The 21,758-nt window shown below is 40.4% G+C and overlaps 1 protein-coding gene across 3 annotated transcripts in view; it reads left to right on the top strand.

Annotated features, from left to right (window-relative positions):
* Window positions 1-21,758, top strand: part of NFKB1 (nuclear factor kappa B subunit 1) — a 101,472-nt gene that overhangs the window by 23,355 nt on the left and 56,359 nt on the right. For all 3 annotated transcript variants that reach the window (XM_024736070.1, XM_024736069.1, XM_024736068.1), the window contains exon 5: window positions 18,409-18,557. In XM_024736070.1, the coding sequence (XP_024591838.1) occupies window positions 18,409-18,557 (149 nt within the window). The remainder of the gene's footprint in view (window positions 1-18,408; window positions 18,558-21,758) is intronic.

Raw genomic sequence — 21,758 nt, 5'->3', positions numbered from 1 at the left:
TACCTTCTGGTGGTTGCTGGCAGTCCTTGACATTCTTTGGCTTGTAGCTGTGCCACTCCAATTTCTGCCTCTGTCTTCCAAAGACTGTCTTCCCTCTGCCTTTCTGTGTCTAAATCTCCCTTTCTCTTATAAAGACACCAGTCATTGGGTTTAGGGCCCACCATAATCCAGTCTGACTTCATCTTAATTAATTACATCTGCAAAGACCCCATTTCCAAGTAAGACCACATTCTGAGGTTCTGGGTAGGCATGAATTTTGGGGGGACAATATTCAACCCATTATAATTGTATTATGGTATTAAGCTTATAAACCAGTGGTTCTGAAAGTCTGTGACAATGACCATTTTAGCCCCATTATGCACTGGGAAAGATATTGACACATATCCATGGCATCTCTTATATATCATTATTACATACTTAGGGAATAGTAGAAAACCTTTCAGGTTGGAAAGTTTGCCAGTGTTTTGAATAACTTATTTCATAAAGTAACTCCTGTGACATTTCTCCATTGAGTGGATGGTGGGCCTTAAATACAGTGTGTGCCACCGTGAATTGCACTATCTCGAATAAAATCCAGCTTTTACTTTCAAGTATGGTATTTTGCTCACTAAACCACAGCCCTACTTAACTTCTGTAGGACAGATGTCTCCACTTTAGCAACTTAGTGGGTTTACTCAGATCCTGCTAAGTTCCTTACATGAAGCAGTTTATTGGTAGTAGATGTTCAGCACCTGGAATAATATGTAGTATTGGGTTGGCCAGAAAGTTCATGGTATAGTAGGTAACCAGTAATTATTTGTACAGTGGTCAACGTGCAGGAGATGCTAGGATTATCTTCCCCAAATGAGCACTAGTACTATCATGATGTAGCTAAAGAAGAGACAGATAACATGACATAATAGTAACAGGTTTTTATTGGAAACAGAGTCTAGCACGCCATCACAGCTCTCCTCCCCCTGCTGCTCCGTCTTGTTCCTCACATCTCAGCAGCCTTCTTTTCCTTTTCCTCCCCTGCTCACCTGACTACGAATCAGGTGACCCAAGTCCCAGTCAATGAGTTGGGACACTATTACTTAGACCCTAGGTATGTCACCAAACTTTTCCAGGTTGAAATAGGCTTTTTCTGCCTCAGTTTCTCTATCTGTTGGAATCTTTCCACGTCAAGTGAGAGAAAAACCAACTAAAACTAAGCAAAAAATGGGAACTTATTTGAGTAGAAAGTTGAAAAGTCCAAAGGAAAAGCTAGCTAGCTTCGAACTCCACTGCATTCGGAGCTGACACTATCATTTGGCTTCTCTCTGCCTCTCAGCTCTGACTTCTCTTATGTAGGCTCCCGTCTTCAGCTCTGGAAGGTGGCCCCCGCAGCAGCCTCAGGCTCACTCTGTTAGGGCACCAAGTCCTGCAGCGACAAGTCTGCTTTCCTGGAAGCTGAAACGGGTTAAAGGGGTCGCAGATTGAGGGTTCTGGGCCCTCAGTGGTTTGCGTTGTTTCACAGCCCATTCCTGGAGGTGTAACACTGGGGACAGGGAGTGGAAGACAAAGTGATTACGGTAACAGCCATTCCCAGGCTCCACTCCTGGAGCTGGTAGTGGGGTTAGCTGCACCTCAAACATGCAGACCGAATGGGGGAGGTGGATCGCCAAGCGAAAAATATGAGTACTGGTAAAATTCAGAGAGGGAGCAGAAATAACAAATATCCATTAATTTCTCCGCCCATGAGCAAATTAAGACTTCTCAACCCCCTTCATTACTGAAATTGTGTGATCTTGTGTACTCCCTCATTAATTAGCCTGTGTGCCATTCCCATTGTTCTATTTTTTAAGTAAGAACTAGTTTTTTATTTATTTAAAAGTGTGACAAAGAAATTCATAGAAATGCAAATAATACAAAGACATATATAGTGAGAAGTAAATTTCCCTTCTAAGATCCTCCTCCTCCCCAGAGAGGAGCACTGTTATGAATGTGTATGTTTATGTGTATAAGCACATGTGTATCCAAATACATATAAACTATAGAGCATATTCATTTATACACACACACATATTCTGTTAATCTATAAAACACTCTGCTCCTTGCCTTTTTCACTTAATGAACTTAATGAACATCCCTCAGCAGCCTATAGACCTCTAGGGAAGTAATATAGCAAAATAATTAGTAGCAGACTCTAGAGCACATTACCCTGGGTTCAAATCCATCTCTGCTCCTTATTAGTTGTTTAACCTTGAAGCAGTTGGTTCACCTCTCTGCGTCTGTAAAAGGGGAAGGAAAACAGTCCCTACCTCCCAGAGTTGTTGGGAAGATTCAAATGAGTTAGTATATGTCAAGAGCAGTGCCCAGCACATGGTAAGTGCTCTGAGAATGTCAGCTTTGGGTGTCTACCTTATTCTTTGTAAGGCATTTCATTGATCATATGTAGCTTCTCACTGCCGCTTTTGTACACATACCATCTTTCATAGCATCTGAATCCAGCTACTTTGTTTTGTCAAAGACAAGCTCAAAAAGCCTACCCTGATAATCCTACTTGATCCTTAATGACAAAATGTATTTTGTCATTAAGTTGCCTTTTAATAGCCATGAAGTTTTTTTCTATAAACGTTCTTTATGAATTGTGGGGATGTTTTATCCTGAATTTATTTTTAGCTCTTTGGAATGTCATTTCAGCTCCTTGTCACAGAATTTATTTCCTATGTAGTTTTCTGACATATTTATCAGTGTAATAACTCCTTCAGAAAGTCTGCTCTGAATTGCCCTCATTTCCCCAACCGCGTAAGTTGACCTCTGAGTGTCCCTCCTTAATAGGCCCATGCTATCTTTGCCTGTGCTTATCACTGTTCCTCATGTTATTTCAGTTACCCACTTATGTGCCTGTCTCCCTGTCTCTAGACTTTCTTTCTTGAGGACAGGCACCATGTCTTACTCTTCATGATATTCTTCTGCTGGGAGATGTACAAAAAATACCTGCTGAATTAAACTGAATTCTTTTTCATTCTTTGGGCACTCGATTGTTGCTCACCAATTAGAAGCTTAACTAGAAATGGAAACTTAAATAGAAAGTTAGCTTGTTTAGTTAAAAAGGGTTTAGTTAAAACTTGACCCAGAAGAGTTTCTCTTTCTCCGTTTCCTCCCTCTTAGAGCTTTATGTAACATAGATATCCTGATGGCTCCAAATTCTTTTCTCTAGCCTAGACTTCTACTCTGAAATCTAGGCTCCAGGCTTAGCCGCTTGATTGACGTCATTTGGTTGTCTGGTAGACTTAACAAACTGAATTCCGAATCTTCCCTACCAATCTGCCCCTCCTAATATCTTCCCTTTCTCAGGAAATGGCAGCTTCATCCTTCCAGCTCAGGCCAGAAACCTTGAAGTTATCCTGGACTCCTCTCTTTCTCTCATACCCCACATCTAAACCATTGGGTCATCCTGTTGGCTGTGCCTTCAGAACTTATCCAGAATCTAGTCACTTGTCACCACTGCTGCTACCCTGGTACATGCCACCATCCTTAACATCTTTTTCCAATGGTTTTAGCTTCCATGGATGATTCTGTCCTGAATCAATTATGATCAGTAGTTGATGATTATAAATTTGTGATTTTCTGTTTCTGTTACTACTTTTATTTTTGTTAGTTGATATTCTCTGTTTTAAAAAAAACACTCTCGGGCTTCCCTGGTGGCGCAGTGGTTGAGAGTCCTCCTGCCGATGCAGGGGACACGGGTTCATGCCCCGGTCCAGGAAGACCCCATGTGCCGCGGAGCGGCTGGGCCCGTGAGCCATGGCCGCTGAGCCTGTGCGTCTGGAGCCTGTGCTCCGCAACGGGAGAGGCCGCAACAGTGAGAGGCCCGCAAAAAAAATAATAATAATACATATATATATATTAGTGTCTTCAGTGGAGGCTGTATCACATTTGCAATGACATAAAGTGATAGATAATAAATAATTTAAGTTCAAGTTAATTTTGAAAAGCTGGGGCAAAGGGCTAAATTCTTTTTTTAATGTAAAATTTGTGTATTACTTTTGGGTTTTAAAATTCAGAAATATACTTCAACATCCATATCTTCATCAGAACCAAGGGCTAAATTCTTAAGCAATGATATTTAAAAGAGTTGAATGCATCCAGAAAACAAAATACTACAAGTACAGGGTAGGAGGCATATGCATGCAAAGAGCTCTAGAAGTTTTAGTTAATAATGGACTCAACATGAGCCAACAGTGTGATGTGACAACCAAACAGGTAATTCCACATTGGAATAGAATAATAGAAGTAGTATATAAGAGCAGACGGTGGTCTCACTGTCACACCAGGAAAACTGTACAGTGCTGGGCACCCTGTTTGTAGAGAAATAGAAACTTGAGTGTGTGTTCAAACCAGAATAGTGACAGAACTCGAACCTTCCTCAAAGGGTCATTGAGCATGAGAATATTTATAGCCTGGAGAATTTGGTCGTCTTCAAATATTTGGATGGCTGTCATAGGAAAGAAGGGTGAGGTGTGTCCTGCCGTCAAAAGAAGATGAAATAAAAAGCACTGAGTGGAAGCCCCAGGAGGCAGAGGTTTCAGTTGTCACTGAGAGTCAGAGCTGCCTGAGGATGGAATGTATGGCCTCAGGATGAAGTTCATTGTCACTGGACTGGTTCAAAAAATAAACTGGAAGACTGCAGGGCAGGGAAGGTAACTTATGTTAAGATCCTTTGCGATAAGTAAATTCTTTTTTTTTTATGCCTTTAAAAAGATTTTTTACTTAATAAGTTGTACCTTCATAATAAGGGAAAATCAAGATTTGGTTATAGGGCAGTTATAATTTTTCTGGAGAATTCCTAAAACTAATAGAAATTAATAGCTTGCAGAACATTTTATCCAAGCATCAAAGTGTATGATTTATTTCTAATACTTTGTTTTAGTCTGTATAGGCTGAACAGTATAAAGTTATCACATTGTAGGGTTTTTTGCAGGTTTAAAGTACTACTGTTTTTCCAGATTACTGGCTGATGTTATCCTAGACCATGTTAGAAATTTTGGTGTTTCTCCCTTCCTCCTTTTGCTTACATAATAGTATGTAGATGGTACAATATGTTGGTTAACCTCAGTCTGACACTTAGATTATGTTTTCTCTTTTGCCCTATCAGTGTCTGGGATGTAAATTAACCAGTAAAGTGGCAACAAGAAATCAGACAAAGAAAATTTCCCATTTCTTTCTACTCACTTGTAATTCTCCTAATTTTGTAGGGGTTTTCCACAGGAAATCACAGAAGAATAGTTGAAATGCTTTATCTTATGTACTTTCCTTCTGCAGAAAGGAACAGTTAATTGTCTTCTTCCCAGAGTGGTCCAAATTCTTGTACAGGCAGCTGTGTTTACTATAGTACAAATTAAATTCTACATTAAGTGATATCTGTAAGTACTTTCAGTCATTAAAAGCCAAAGTATTTAATTACTTCTCTAACCAGTGGATTTCAGTGAAGGTGATAGGATGGGTTTTCTAAGCCAGAAAAATATATCATGAGGATGATTGTATGCCTTTAAACAGAAAGAAATCAATGACATTTAATCCCAAGTAAATTTGAATATCACAGAGTCAGAAGATACTCTTAATTATCTCAAATTAGGTTTTCATCAAACACAATGTGTTGAGAGACTTTAAAACTATTTTAAAAGGATATTTAAAACTTATATTAATAATTTCTATTTTCAAAGAATAAATAAATCCAAAACCTAAAGTTTTTATTTTGCACATACTTCAGTCATACTTCATTCAATAAATGCTACATGGGATCTAATCCTCCTAGTTACTTTTATGTAGTTTGTAAGGATTAAAAAAAAAAAAGCTTCATAGATTAAAAGTTTTCATTCTGTCTTTGGTTTACTTGTATGTTTCTCTCCCACCCCCCTACTTGTATAATGGAAGCATTTTTGACATATCCCCAGAAAAGTTGGTTCTTTATTATCAGGATTTAACTTACCCAGGGCAGGACCCTTCTTGGATTTACTGAAAATAAACACTTTGGTTATTCAATTTCAGTTTTAATGAGAAAAGTTGAAATCTTTGCCTAACATAAAGGTTTTTCTTTGTCTCTAAATTTTGATTTTCCATGCTATCAGAAGCCCCATTGCAACAGGTAATTTGAGTGTTGATTGTATGTTTTCTCAGTTTGTAATTGTGTTAAATGTATTTAAAATGTTCACAATTTTAAAAATAAGTTTACTGTTAGGATCCTTCCAACTCAGAAATTCTGTGATTTTAAACTTTTTTTTAGTTTGAAAATGTGATCTTTGGGGTGTTGTCTTGTGTGTCATATATATATATATGACTAGGAATCACAGAATTTCAGAGCTGGAAGACATATAGTTGTTATCTAGTGATTCTACACATGAAGAATTCGGAAGCCCAAAGAGATTAGGGGCCTAACACAAGATCGTAGCAGTAACTGGCACCTGGAACTCTGGCCGCTTACTGGAGCACTGAAAATCTGCTCTAAAAATTAACCCATGTTATCTGAAAATGTGCAGACTTCAGGAGAATGTTCCTCTACAAATTTAAGAATGTTGAGGCATTTATATTAAGCACAATTTATTTAAATCCTATAAACTGTGCTCTCATCCCTGTTGTTTTCTCCAAACTTGGAATCACACTTGAAAATAAATGACAACTTGGGGTAGGTTAAAGTGTCTTGATTTCACACTCCTGGGGTATTTTTTAGTAATTTAGAAGTGTAAACTGACTCTGTGAAGTTAGGCCTGTTTTCAAGTGGGAGGGTGCCCGCGCATCTCTGGGATGCTTATGGGGAAAGCCCTCCTTGTGTAGCTGCCCTGGCAGAGTCTAGCTGGGATGATGAATGTGAGATCACCTCTCCAGATTACATGGGGCTTGCGGCCAAGGCAGTGCTTCTAGTCCTCCCAGTCTCACTTCTATTTTATCTGGAACCAGCCCTTGATGACTGTCTTCCGCCCATCCTTCCACCTTGGCCAAACTCCAGCACCATGGGGAAATTGTATGTCAGGGTTAAGTTCTCCCTGAGAACTGAATTTATAAAAATTAAAGATGTTTTAGCACCTCTACAGCCAGTCTGTCTGTAAATGGAAGTTATTTTCTCAGTGGAAAAGCCTAAGGGAGTACAAGTACTTCAAAAACTCCTCTTAGAAATAAAAATGGTGCCAGGGTTAGGTCTTCCTAAATGTGATTTCAAGCCAAGGAGTCAGTAGAATTTCACAAGTTAATTGGCTTCATGCTCTCACCTTCTGCTAGGACTTTTCAGAAACTTCTCAGGGTAATCCCTCATAGTTATAGTCGAGAGATGAACCACGTCACGTGACTGTAACCCTTCAACAGATCTTAAGGCAAGATGGCCTGATGGGCCCTGCTGTCAGCATTCTTTCCTAATAGTGCCTGGGAGCTGTTAACTACTTGGCTGCTCACTCCTTCCTCAGAGTAGCCTGGAGCCAATGATTTATTCAGTCATTAGTTCTTTGAACAGCTCTTAATTAAATACTACTGGTTCCATCCTGGGGGTTGGGGAAATAGAAAGAATTAAATAATGCCTTGGTCCTCAAAGACCAGTCAGTTTAATAGAGGAACGAAGATATGTCCTTAAATATTGAAATACGATATTGTTTGTTTTATTCACCACTGTAGAACCAGCACCTATAGCTGCCAGGTAGGAATTGCAGAATAAAGTAGTACTTTTCAAATGAAAGAGTGAATGACCTAATGGCCCTAAGGTAAAAGATCCCGCTAGTTGGGGTGGGCAGAGAAGACTTTGAGGCAGAGATTGCATTTGGGGCTGGATCTTGAGAGGTAGCAATTTGAAAGCATGAATCTAACTAGAGAAAATAGCACAAGCAGAAAAGTCAGCAGCAAAGGCTCAAAAATAGAAATCTCTGAGGTTGGATAGGAAAAGTGAATAATTCTGCAGGAATGAAGAGTACATGAAAGAGAAAGGTGGGAATGAGGCTAGAGAGGTATGATAGGGCCAAATCGTGCAAGCCTCAGGAATTTAGACCACATTTTGTAGAAAGTGGGTAGATTATATAAGTTTTAATATAGGAATGATATGCTATAATGAGCATTGTGCTTTAGGAATATAAATCTGGTAGCAATCTGCTGAGGGATTAGAAGGGAAAAGCACAGGGACACCAAGTGGGAAGAATTGCAGTGATTCCTCATGAGTTAAGCTCTGGTTCAGGCTGAGATAGATAAACTAGGGGAGTGAGAATAGAGGGAAGGGACAGGTGCCAGAGATTTTGGGGAGTGCCACCTGGCTGAATCAGTTAATTCAGCAATTGGTTACATGTAGAGGACAACAGAGGAATCCCAGATGATAGGAGAATTTTGGTGCAGTTGCTTAGAAGGTGGTGGTTTCACTTACTAGGAGGTAGAGTAGGTTTCAGAGGAAGGCCATTCATGGGCCTTCAGTCGTGGGCAAATTGAGTTATAAGTTATGGGCAGGAAGATGCCCTGCAAGCAGCTGGAAATGTTACAGATTCTTAAAAGGAAGGTAAGCACGTGAGACTTAATTGAGGAGTCGTCCTGCATGGACTAGATAATTAAATCCAGGAGACTGCATAAAAGTGTCAAGAGAGTGATTATGGTAATGGTTAGAGATAGACCAAGGACTGATCTCTGGCAGGACTTCTTTTGAGGAGGAAGAGTGCTTTAGCAGAACTGTCTAGTGAAGTGGGAGGGGACCATTTTGAGGAGGGAACGTAACACATCCTAGGCTACAGAGAGGTTACGTGGGATGAAGAATAAGAAATGGCTGGTCAGTTTGGAAACATGGAGTAAGTCATGACCTTGAAGCACTTATTTCTTTGGGACATAGAGGGATTAGTTAATTTGCAAAGGTACTACAGATTAAGTTGGAGTTTCACCATTGGTGATTAGAGCTTTTCTTGCATACTTGATAAGGAAAAAAAGAGAATGGCACTCAAGCAGGTATAAGTGCCTTTTAAGAATGTTTCTTACTGAATTATAGAGAAAATCAAATGAAAGAATGGTTCTGTATTTCTTACTGTAGTGCCCGGCTCATAGGTTTCAATAAATGCTAACCTGTACAGTTGTTATCATCATTATCAGAGAAAGAGTTGTTCCGAATAAGGGAGAAGAGTGTACATGATTTGTGGATAAAGGGGAAGCGTCCTTTGGAGAGGGAGGGAGGAGAGTAATTTGAGGAGATCTGGAATAAATCTGACAGTAAGTGCAAAAACAGAGTGGTTGGGCCTAGAAAAGGGAACAGAGCTACATTTCTCTGAATTGGCAGCGGATATGTAAAGTAATGGGGTTGTTTTGAGCCTGGGTGACAGTAAGGAGAAGAGAGGTTGAAGAGCCTGGCATGCAATGCATTTTCACCTTCTCATTACAGTCAGAGGAAATCTCTACTGCAGATATCTGCTTAAAACATGAAGAGACAAAACAGAATCACTGTCATCTCTTCTGCCCCTGCTATGAAGCAAGCACTGTATTAGACAGTTTAAATTGCCTCCTGTAACCCTTGTGAAAATTCAGATGTTATGTATTTGCATTCACATTTTACAGATGAGAAAACACATCAGAAAGGCTGAGTAACTTGCCCAGGATGGCACAGCTAGTAATGGGAGGAGCCAGGATTCAGAGCCGGGTCCATCTGACTCCAGAGCCTGTGCTCTTTATTGAAAGGGAGCCCAGTAGTTTGAGATCTTGGAGGTGTAGGCCTGCACTGCTTTATGGTAAGGTCCTGTGGAGTGGTTATTCATGTCAGTCACCAGAGTGAATATCAAAGAAGGGCCCTCTCATTTGGGGAGTACATGACTGTGAAACTGGGGTGAACCAGAAATGTGAATTCTTGATCCCTGAGGGCAATAGTAAGGCAAGGAATAGAGAAAATGTTTTGAGTCAAGTCCCTAGCCTCTTCAGTACAGCAGGAGAATGCCTTATGGGTAACAGCAGTTGGGGTGGAAAGGGGCAAGTCCAAGGGGGTGTCTTGGACTTCGGGAGCACTGTTACCTTGATTTTCCAACAAGATGATTCAAGAGTCACCTTCCCTTCACTTTCCCACAGCTGCCCGAGTTCCTGACCCTCAGCAGTTACATTCCTCTAACCATACTGCAGGTCCAGATAGAGCCCACACCAAGATGCCCTTCAATCAACTTACGCTAATGTTCTGCTCTGGTGTAAATAATCACATTCTAATTTAAATAGCCTATTGAGAGGCTGCACTAGGATCTAGCCTTTATTTTTTTTTTGAAAAGACAAAATAACGAAAGAATATAATTTCTTAATTTCCATCCCCTACCTAACACAGCTCTTTATATTTTAATAAATCGCCTTCCATAGCTGACATTTTAGTCATCTTATTTAATCATGCATTTGCTACAGGATTAATTATTGAATGCCCACAGTATAACAAACATTATTGCAGGCATTTGGGATATGACAGGGAAGAAACCATTGTCTCCACTCTTACAGAGCCTCTGTTCCAATGGGGAAGTTAGGCAATAATCAAAATAAGTAAGATATGTAGTATATTAAATGGTAACTAACGCAGGGAGAAAAAGCAGGGGAAAGCAGCAAGGAACTCAGGGATGGGAGTGTTAAAATTTTAGATAGGGTGTAGGGTAACCCATGAAAGCTCCCCTGAGAAAATGGCATTTCTGCAAATCCTGAAGGGAGGTAAAAGAACATGCAGGTATCCAGGGAAAGAGTGTTCTAGGCAGGAGCTCTCAGGTAGGAGCTGAGCTGGCAAGGAGGCTGATGTGGCTCCAGAAGGAGTAAGAAACAAAATCAAAGAGGAAGTGGGGTCAGAGGGCCCAGGGCCTGTGTGCTGTTGTAAAGACTTTGGCTTTTAAGATGGAAAGCCATAAGAGGGTCTGAGGGTTTTTTTTAACTTCTTACCATGGAAAACTGTAATCATATATACCCAGAACACTACACTGAGTCCCCTTGACGACTCATTCATCTTTAACAGCTTTCACTTTTGGAGGACTGAGTAGAGGAGTGTCCACACTTGGCATGACCTGACTTGAATGGGATCACCTAGGAGAACAGGCCATGGGGAAGTGGGGGAGGCATAGGAAACTAATCATGGCAGCTTGAAACCAGGGAGTAGCAGTAGAGACGGTAAGAAGTGGTTAGTTTGGGGATATCTTTTAAAGGTCTGACTAAATACTATATATTTTATGCTTTGTTCAAAAAGAAGAATTTGAGAATGCCCGTAGTGCAGCAATGAGGGTAAAGAGATGTAGAAAAGAAATTCAGTAGCAAAGAATACTACTGTTTTATTTTCTATTTAAGAATAAACCAGGTTTGGGGGCTTCCCTGGTGGCGCAGTGGTTAAGAATCCACCTGCCAACGCAGGGGACACGGGTTCAAGCCCTGGTCCAGGAAGATCCCACGTGCCGCGGAGCAACTAAGCCCGTGCACCACAACTACTGAGCCCTCGTGCCACAACTGCTGAAGCCCGCGTACCTAGAGCCCGTGCTCTGGAACAAGAGAAGCCACCGCAATAAAAAAGAGGCCGTGCACCGCAACGAAGAGTAGCCACCGCTCACCGCAACTAGACAAAGCCTGCGCATAGCAATGAAGACCCAATGCAGCCAAAAATAAATAAATAAATTTATTTTAAAAAATAAATAAATAAAAGAATAAACCAGGTTTATAAGCCAGGTTCCAAAAAAACTGGCCTATAAATGAACATTTGCAACACAGTTCATCCATAAGTTACATATTATTTTGTAACCATGAACAATTGGGCCATGCAAAGGGTAAACATTTATTTTTAATATATTAATGAGATAATGACACCTATTGAGGTGCAAGTCCCCAGAGTTAGCAATAGTGTGTTACTTGATTTTCTGAAAGAAGTATGATTTATAAGTGGCTATATTTGATGTAATGAAACTGAAAATTCAAATAAAACAAAAACCAGGGGTCAAAGTATGACAAAAAACTCAAAACTTGCAAAGTGGAGTTTTACATAGATAGTGATTTTATTCCACTTCTCTACATAGTTGATGAAGCCCTCTTTGTCTATTTTGTTGTGTTTAATGGCCCAGTTTGCCCTTCCAATCCCAAACATCTGAGCCACGTGTGCTGTTGGTCAAATAAGTAGGGCAGTAAAAAAGACGAAAGAATGTGAAAGAATCAACGCAAATCCAGGAGCACTACTGGAAGAACAACCATGTTATCAACAGTGAGTGGGCCAAAGAGGATATTTTCATGTCATCCCATCTTATAAGAACACTGCACCTACATTCAGAAGACTCGGGATGAATTCCAGCATCCTCCGGATCTTGACTGTCTCACCTTGGGTTATGTCATTTGTTAATCTGTCTGAACTGTTTTCTTATCTGCAAAATGGGGATGATAGTGCCAAGTCTGTCTGCTTCACAGGGTCTTTGGGAAATCCAGGTGCGAAACAGCCCCTTTTTATAAAAGAGAAGGAAAGAAACTGGTGCTTCCATAGTACATGCCATGTGCCAGACACTGTGTGGTTCTCACAACAGCCCTCTGAGGTCCCATTATTGTCCCATTTTGTAGGTATAGAGCGTGCAGCTCAGAGAGGTTATTTATCTTGTGTAAGCCCACAGAGCTGGAAGAAGAAAGAGCTGGGATTTGGTCCCAGATTGGATCAGCTTGAAGTCTGCTGGCTTAAAAAGAAGGAACTAACTTTACCAAGCATCTTCCTACCCTATGCCAGAAACTATTAGATATGGTTCTGTACTATCTTGCTTGATGAAGGTTATTCAGTGCTTCCTGTGTACTCAACAAAGAATAAAGAATAAAGAACAGTAAAGTCTCTTTTGCGTCACTGAGAGGAGGTATGTTATGAAAATCATGTTCTTTTCTTTCCTTCTCCAGCTCCTCCTCTCCCTCCCCCCTTCCCTTGTCCTCCTCCTCCTCCTTTTTCTTCATTTTGTAATATGACTTGCACCATAACAGAGGAGAATCAATGCACAGTTTAATAATGTCTGTGGCATGATTTTGTTTGTAAAGAAGCCTTACAGGGGGACAAGTGCACTTCTGCCACCTCACACCTTTCACTGAGACCTTCTTCCCCACAACACACACCAACAAAACCAAACAAACAGGTTTTTCAGGGATAACTGTCACGAACACTGTGCTAGGCAAAGGAGAGCTATGAAACACTGTGCACACTGGACATATACAGAAGAAAAAGTGATTAAGCCAAGTGGTAGCCAGTGTACTGGAAAATGTGAACGGGCTTTGAAGGTGGACAGACCCAAGTTCAAAGGGCTGCCCAATCACTCCACTTACAGGAATGATGGCAGTTTAACTCATCGTAGTGTGCCTCACTTCCCTTGGCTGTGGGATTGGGTGGCACTACTGATCCCACAGGGCTGATGTGAAGATGGGCCGAGTTAACAAGTCCCCTTCCCTTCCATAAAAACAGAAAGTGAGGGCTTCCCTGGTGGCACAGTGGTTGAGAGTCCGCTTGCCGATGCAGGGGACGCGGGTTTGTGCCCCAGGTTTGGGAGGATCCCACATGCTGCGGAGCGGCTGGGCCCGCTGAGCCTGTGCATCCAGAGCCTGTGCTCCGCAACGGGAGAGGCCACAGCAGTGAGAGGCCCGCATACCACAAAAAAAAAAAAAAAAAAAAAAAACAGAAAGTGAGGAAGTATAGCTAGATGTGCTCTGGGAGTTGAACAAGCAAGAGAGGTAAGACAGTAACCCTTCAGTTGCCAGTTGGTTTTACCATCTTCTTGCTGCAATGAACTCTGTATAATTTTCCTGCCCTCTTCCTATCACATTCCCCAAAAAAGGGACAGTGGTGGAGTTTTGTGGGCTAAAGTGGTGAAGGGAGTGTCATGGAAGATTCAGATTTAGGTTGTACCCTTGAAGAATGGATGGTTCTACATAGGGAAGAGAAGGAAGGGACACCCTCAGGTGGTAGGAACCACGGGGACGAAACCCTGAGAGGTGGTAGTAAGTTCGACTGAGGAGACGATGAGTCGGACTCTCACCACAGAGCTTTCGGTTTGTGCTGCTCTCCCTGCCAGCAATACTCTTCTCAACCCCTACCCACCCCGTTGTCCCTTGTTACATTCTTACTCTTCTTTGAGAGCTCAGTCCTCATTACTCCCTCAAGGAGCTTTCTCTTTCTTCCTGACCAGGTCAAATCCCTATTCTGCATGTCCTGTGTAAGTGCTTCATAGTTATGCACTTACGTTTATTTGTGGTATTTTTGAGTAGTATCGGTCCTACTCTTTATTTCCCGTAGGAACAGGAGTTATGTCTGTTTTCTACTCAGCTGTGTATCCCTCCATTCCCTGACCTACTGCAGTGCATGGGACATAGAAGGGGCTTAATAAGTACTCACTGAATAAATGGATACATTTTGGTTGTCGGTGAGGTAATAGCCTGGATAGGAGAGAGGGTTTATATTTGAGATTGCTAATCCTGTTAGGTGCCAAGCACTTAACTCATTTAATCCTTAAAAACAATCCTATAAAAGCAAATGTATTATTACTTTCATTTTAAAGGTGGAGAAGCTGATGTCCAGTGATGTTATCCATCCTTCCCTGCTGGCCCAGCTATTAAGTGACAACAGAGGGGCTTGAGCACAGCAGCCTGGCGTCAGAGCTCTTGAATTTAACCACATTCCTCTGCTGCTTTAGCAGTAGAGGTCAAAGTTAGATACACAAGTAAAGTTAGGGTAGATTTCTGTTTGAAAAGTGTGGATTTTCCCCTCCTCTTCTTCAGGTATCATCATCATCATCACTTCATGAGGAAAAGCTCAGCAGAAAAGAACTACTTCATGTGTCACGTCTCATATTCATGTTGACTCTACATTCTGCCAAAGTGATATGTCCAAATTAACTCAGCAAGTAAAGTGGACCTTTCAAAATCTGATTCTTAGAAAATTCTAGGTTACTTCTCTTAATCAGCTTTAAAGAACCAGTATGCACTTTTCCAGAGCATGACAGAGTTAGTTGCTTTAAATAAAAGGAGGTGATTTGACTAAGAGTTTGGTATTATCTGAGATACTTGGTTTCTGTTTCTTACTCAAAAGGCAGATCTAGCCTGTGGTCATCAGTAGGTATTGAGTCATAAAGCTCCTGGAAGAAAGGCTTGATTTCATCAAGGAAGCCAAGGAAACCTGAGCACCTCCAAGAATGATAGGTATTCCTACAATAACATAATTATTACTAAAATAAATAAATAAATAGATAACAAAGCCCAGTAAAATAAATATGTCACTCTGGAAAAAAGTCTTACCCTAGGAATAGAAGTGGCCTGAATTGGTCATTTATTCCAGCCACCTGCCTTTAAACGGGATTTCTAAACATTCACCTCAGGGCAGTTGTATTATTTAAAGGTCTCTAGGTAGAGGAATGTATTACAGTAATACGATAGTGGTTGACACTGTGTATTGCTGTTATTTACTGGGCAGTGGTCTTCAAGACTTTACATGCATTAATGTATTTAATCCTCATAACAAACCTGTGAGGTCCTGTTATTATCCCCATCTTACAGATGAGCTGAACACTGCCCAAGGTCACAGAACTAGTAAACAGTGGAACTGTCTTCAAACCTAGCTAGTCTGTCTGTCAAGTACATGCTCTTCCTGTGTCCCTTGGTAGCTGATTGTCACCTTTGTCTCCTTGACTCTAAGTGATAGCTTAACTTGTATTTAAGCCAATAGTGTTTATTAAAAGCTTGCTATGCTCAGACTCTTTAAAAAATAACCCACCCTTTCTGGCAGACACAGTTGCTTTCTACAAACTTAATTTTCAAGGGAACCACTATGCAAAGAAGTAAAAGGGAGGCTGAATAAAAAGAATCTGATTCTCCATAGAACAAATGAATTTCTGAGTCAGTTGCAAATAGCTCTCTGTCATAGTGGCATTTTATGAAGTATTCCCTCCCCTAAGGTAGAATTCCACTGTCTTCATTAGCCATAGAGCCTGAAAATAGAAAATAGTATTTTTTTGTGTGTCCCCATGCCTCAGCTTTCTTCCTTCAGTCAGTATTTTGGAAAGTCCACAAAACCCAGGGGGCTCCCTGTCGTTGCTCTGTGGCCTGTGTGAAAAACCAGATGATGCCATGCTGACTTGAGCTCTTTCAAATGGATCAAACAGCACATTAGTCACTGGCACATTTTTCAGGCCCTTTACCTCAGAGACTACCCAGTTCCTCATTCTTGCCACCCTTCGATCATGAAGTAATAGCAAGAAAAAGATGTGAGTACTTTTTGAGGAGACCTCCCACCTCTTTCCTTCAGTGCCTGTGACTGATTCCGTCATAGTGGTAACGTTGAAGGGTCCAGATATCCAAAGGGATTGGGCTTTAATGGGTGGATTCCTTCTGGTGTCCTGCTTAAGTGGAAAGCCTACCTGATTTCACCCAAGTGAAGAATTTCGTCATGCCTTACACTGTTGAATTCCTATGCTCAGTGCACTTAAAAGTGAAATGACATGGTCTATTTCATGCTCTTTCACTGTTTATTTACTGTCGAAGAAGTCCCTGTGAAATATGTCATCATAACAAAGGCTGATTTCAGATATTGACACCAAGACACAGAACTGACATCAGCAATCCAGGGAGTATGTAGGGACAACAGCCAACTTTGGAGCAAACCCAGAACTTTTCATTTCCTGTCCTACCCTGAAGGGTAAAGGCTTTCTACCTGTTATAAAAGGGAAAGCACTAAGTTCATAATTGGTTTTATGCCCAGGGGGCTTTTTAAGTGCTTAACCTATTTAAGAAATTATTTATTTGTGCTCTGAGGTGGTCAGAAGCTAATTTAATCCTAAGCATTCTTTGCGATTAGCTTGCTCTGCAAGGACTGGAGGACATTCCCACAGGTGGCCCTGCTCCTTGGGAAGGGGTGTTAGTGGGTTGGGAAGCAAACTTTTGCAGCAGTCCTGAGCCTGGGTTCAGGCAGAGAGGCCCTAAGGTTTCCAGTGGAGCTACACTGTGGACAGAGGGGAGTCTGTCCTTTGTTCAGGAGAGGAAACTTCTCTCCCGCAAAAGCCTCTGGGGAATAATCCCAGTTCTGATCAACTTTTCCTCAACTCTTACAGTGGGAGATTGGATTGGGGAAAAAAATCCATACTGAAAAAATCCTAACAAAACCATGCCTCAGTGGAATATAAATTCATTTGATGGTATTTATAGTAGAAGTAGATTGGTGGAAAGGAATTCTGTCTGTTTCCAAGCAATTTTACTGGCAAGTGTAGGTTCTTCCTCAAGTATATCTCAGAAAGACATCCATCAAGGATCCATCGCTACATGAGATTTCTATCTACTCTCTCTCCTGAGCTAAGGGTTGCTTGTGTAGATTGAAATATTTCTAACGATTGTCTGGTTGGGAGGTCCTGGATTTAGGTCATATACTTCCTCAAAAAGAGACAATATGAGCTAAGGAGTTAGGGTGACCTGGAGTTAGGTTAGCTAAGGAGTTAGGTTAGCCCTGAAAGTGCTGCATCCCAGGAAACCCCCTCATTCCCGGGCAAACAAGGATAGCCGGCCACCCTTTGAGGAGATACAGTGCATTTCCAACAATTTGGCTGAATTTATCACAGGTTTCTGACTTATAATATTCAGGAAGTTTAAAAATAAAGCCATTGGTCTTTTCTGTGAGTATGGTTTTAGTGTTGGGGCTTTCTCAAGGAAGGAATCTGTGGTCTCCTATAGAGGGCTGGAGAACCAACTAGAGGAGAAAGGGTGTCCAAGCTCTCTTTACTTAAAATGTCATTATCTCCTTGCAGTTTTCTTTTTATTGCTATTGTCATCATTTTAAAGGTATAACAATAAAAAATATAAGTTACTTTAAATGGAAAAATCTTCTAAAACAAGAGCTAAACAGGTGTCAGATCTAAGGGTTTGCACTTAGGTAGTACACTTATTTGAATTAAAGAAACAGATCACTGCAGGCCAATTCCATGGGCTTGGGTGTCCATGGCCAAGCTTCATAGCCAGGTCCCTGGGCAAGACTCTCTCTCCTGCCTAATCTCATGGCAGAGAGTTAGGACGGACTCTTTCTGGTCACCTCTTTCCTTCTCTTGGTTTCCATCAATCAATCAACCCCAATACCCTTCTCACTGATCTCTTACCCAGCTTTTATGACCAAAAATGCAATGAAGGTGCAGTTGAAAATACGTTCTTGGTTAGTAGCAAGGGGATACAGCATCCTCCAAGATGTGCTCTTCCTTCCAATGTTAACAATACGTGCTGTATTTTAAATGGTCTGCTTCCTGCAGAATATCTTTCACACCCAAAACAACCGCCATTAGCATTTTAATTTATTTCCATCTCATCATTTGTTCATCACATATTTTTCAAAACGGAGCTGTGGTCGTATATGTACAGATATGCTTAATTTTATATCACACTTTTTATACTTAACTGGCGTGTCTTAAGCATTTTCCCATGTTGTAATATAGTCAGGTGTGCTAACTTTGAAATGTGCTTCTTATATAGATCTGCAACTATGTGGGACCTGCAAAGGTTATTGTTCAGTTGGTCACAAATGGAAAAAACATCCACCTGCATGCGCACAGCCTGGTGGGAAAACACTGTGAGGATGGCATCTGCAGTGTAGCTGCTGGACCCAAGGACATGGTGGTCGGGTAAGTGAGGGTGTATGATGTGGTGGAAGGGAGGTGCAGATCAAACATGGCAGCCAGGGAGCAGGCCCTTTTTATTAAGGGTCTTTCCAAGACCCTCAGAGAGCCCCAGAAAATGAAAATTTGAGCTCTCACTTGGACTCCGAGGACTCCAAAGAGTAAGGTGCCCACTTGTCTGGATTTCCCTGATACAACCCACTTTGTACCTGTTGTCCTGGCCTAATTATTTATAGCACCCTCTTTAACTCTCAAAAGTGGCCCAGTTTGGATGATAAATTATGCAGTCACTTGACCTGTGAGACATGTGTGCCACTTTTAGCAATATTTTCCTTCTGGAAATAAGGATAAGGACAAATTAGAAGAAAACTGGCTATAGCAGAAATCAACACTTTATGGATGATTTCATACTTTGGTGATTCCCTTAATGAACTATTGATTCTCGATTTACAGTGTGAACATGTTGAGCATGAAGTGGATAGGTAAATATTATTTCAGTTCTGTGTTGCTTAGAAAGTGTGCACAGAAATGATAAGGGCTTAATTTCCCAAACATACAAACAGCTCATTCAACTCAACATCAAAATAACAAACAACCGGATTAAGAAATGGGCAGAGGACCTGATTAGACACTTCTCCAAAGAGGACTTGCAGGTGGCCAACAGGCATATGAAAAGATTCTTGATCTCGCTAAGTATCAGGGATGCAGATCACTACCACAGTGAGATGCCACCTCACACCTGTCAGAATGGCTGTCATCAAAGAGAACACAAAGAACAAATGTTGGTGAGGGTGTGGAGAAAAGGGAACTCTCAAACACTGTTTGTGGGGATGTAAATTGGTGCAGCCACTGTGGAAAACAGTATGGAGGTTTCTCAAAAAACTAAAACTAGAACTACCATATGACACAGCAATTCCACTCTTGGGTATATATCCAAAAAACCCAAAACACTAAATCAAAAAGGTACATGCACCCCAGTGCTCATAGCAGCATTATTTATAATTGCCAAAATATGGAAGCATATTGTCTATCAATGGATGAATGAATAAAGAAGATGTGGTATATGTATACATATATGATGAAGATGTGTGTATATACATATACACAATAGAATACTACTCAGCCATAAAAAAGGATGAAATTTTGCAGCAACATGGATGGACCTGGAAGGTATTATGCTAAGTGAAGTAAGTCAGACAAAGACAAATACTGTATGATATCACTCATGTATGGAATCTAAAAAATAAACTAGTAAGTATAACAAAAAGGAAACAGATCCACAGATAATAGAGAACAAATGAGTGGGGAGAGAGGGAAGGGGGGAGGGGCAATATAGGAGTAGGGGATTAAGACGTACAAACTACTAGGTATAAAATAAGATACAAGGATATATTGTACAAATGGGGAATACAGCCAATATTTTATAATAACTAAAGAGTATAACCTTTAAAATTTTTGAATCACTATATTGTATACCTGTAACATATAATATTGTACAGCAACCATACTTCAATTTTTTTTAAAGTGTGCACAACCAAGGATTATAAATTTGTTTTGGCATTCATTCGACTTGAAATGTAAATACAAAGAGACATTCATTTAAGGGTTGGTCAGAGAGATAAAACAAGCCATTTTTAATGAATGAAGTATTATAGAAATAAATTCAATTCAAAAGAAATTTTTAATTAAATTTGTCTAATTTTCAGGAATATCTTTCAGGGCTTCCTAATACTGGTTTAAATAGTTTACAGTAAAATCCCATTTAATCTAGACTATTCACTCAAAAGAAAGGAATTGTTTAAATCAACTATAATTAAGCTGATGGTAACATTTCAGGCTTTGAATTCTGATCAGGTTTCAAGTTGGCTGTTATTGGGGAGGTTGAACTTTCATGTTCCTTGGTATTTCTTTGTTTGACTGTTTAAATTTTCAAGTGTGAAAAACCTAGACAGCTTTCTTTTAAGTCACTAAAATCTGATTCTTTTGATGTCAGAGAAAAAAAAAACCTCTAGATTGGAGGAAGAAGCCTAAATTGATTTGAAAAATTCAACTATGCTTTAAATGACCTTGTTTCAACATCCTCTTGAAAGGCTGGCCTGTTTCCTCTTGTGTGTCACGGTTGGTCATTGTTTGTTTTGGAATACCCTTACAGTTCCTGACTGACCTATGAGAGCTTTGAAATGCAGGGTAATTGTCAAAGAGTTTCGGCCTAATTGATCACGTAGTGTCTGCAGATTTACTCGAGTAGGCTACTGTCAGTACGAAGTGTGTATTCTCTTTGGTCCTGTTTAATGTGTGTGATAATCATATCCTTCAGAGGAGATTATACATGAAGTTTCCCTTCTAACAATGTTTGTTATTATAAACATTCCAGTACGGTATCTGTAATTTGGTGTTTCTGTGGTTTGCCTTAGTAGTCTTTGAGGACTTGGGGAGGAACTAATGGTTATTTAATTTGGGACCTACAGCAGGAGTAAAAGTAAATTCCTTGTCTCCAAGGAAAGTGAGGAAATCTGTTACTCTCTTTTAGTGCTGGCATGAGGGGTTCGGTAGTTGGAAGAATTCATTCGTTCAACAGTTTGAGCATCTAAACTTGTAAATGTGATCATCAAGATGTCTGGTCACAGCTCTGGGGGGTTTTCTAATACTATGCAGTTTCACCAAGAAATGTAATCAAGAGGATGCCACCTAAGAGTTACAGTAGACTCAGTAGCCTCTCCCATTCAGAGTGCTCTGTGAAACCTTGGTACTCCTTTTATAATTTGATTTTTAACTGAGAAACTTTTGCATACAGTGTTTCCCAAAATGCAGTATTTCCTTCATGATTTCATTTGTCGCTCTTATTTTTTTTTAAGTTTCTAATGCCAGAACCTGTTGCATTTTAGTAGAAAGAGTCTCATGCTGGGGGTCTGGAACCCAGAATTCTATTTCCAGTTCTGTCACTCACAACAGTAGGACTGGGGGCAATTTGCATGACTTCTTGGGGACTTTAATTTCTTCCCTTATAAAATCTGAATGTTAGGCTACAGAATCTACCTCTAGGCCCTTTACATCCAAATTCTACACTGAACTAACATCAGCTAATACTATGAAGTAACGTGAGCCAACTTGCCTCATGTGTATTTACAGGATATCAATGATTATTCTTATTTAGTTCTAACTTGTAGGTAAGAATAGCATATAGAGAAATTTAGGAAGATAGCCAGA

The sequence above is a fragment of the Neophocaena asiaeorientalis genome, unplaced genomic scaffold, assembly GCF_003031525.2.
Source record: "Neophocaena asiaeorientalis asiaeorientalis breed wild unplaced genomic scaffold, Neophocaena_asiaeorientalis_V1.1 scaffold7, whole genome shotgun sequence".
NCBI classification, from domain to species: Eukaryota; Metazoa; Chordata; class Mammalia; order Artiodactyla; family Phocoenidae; genus Neophocaena; species Neophocaena asiaeorientalis.
This window is presented reverse-complemented; position numbering and strand designations above follow the sequence as displayed.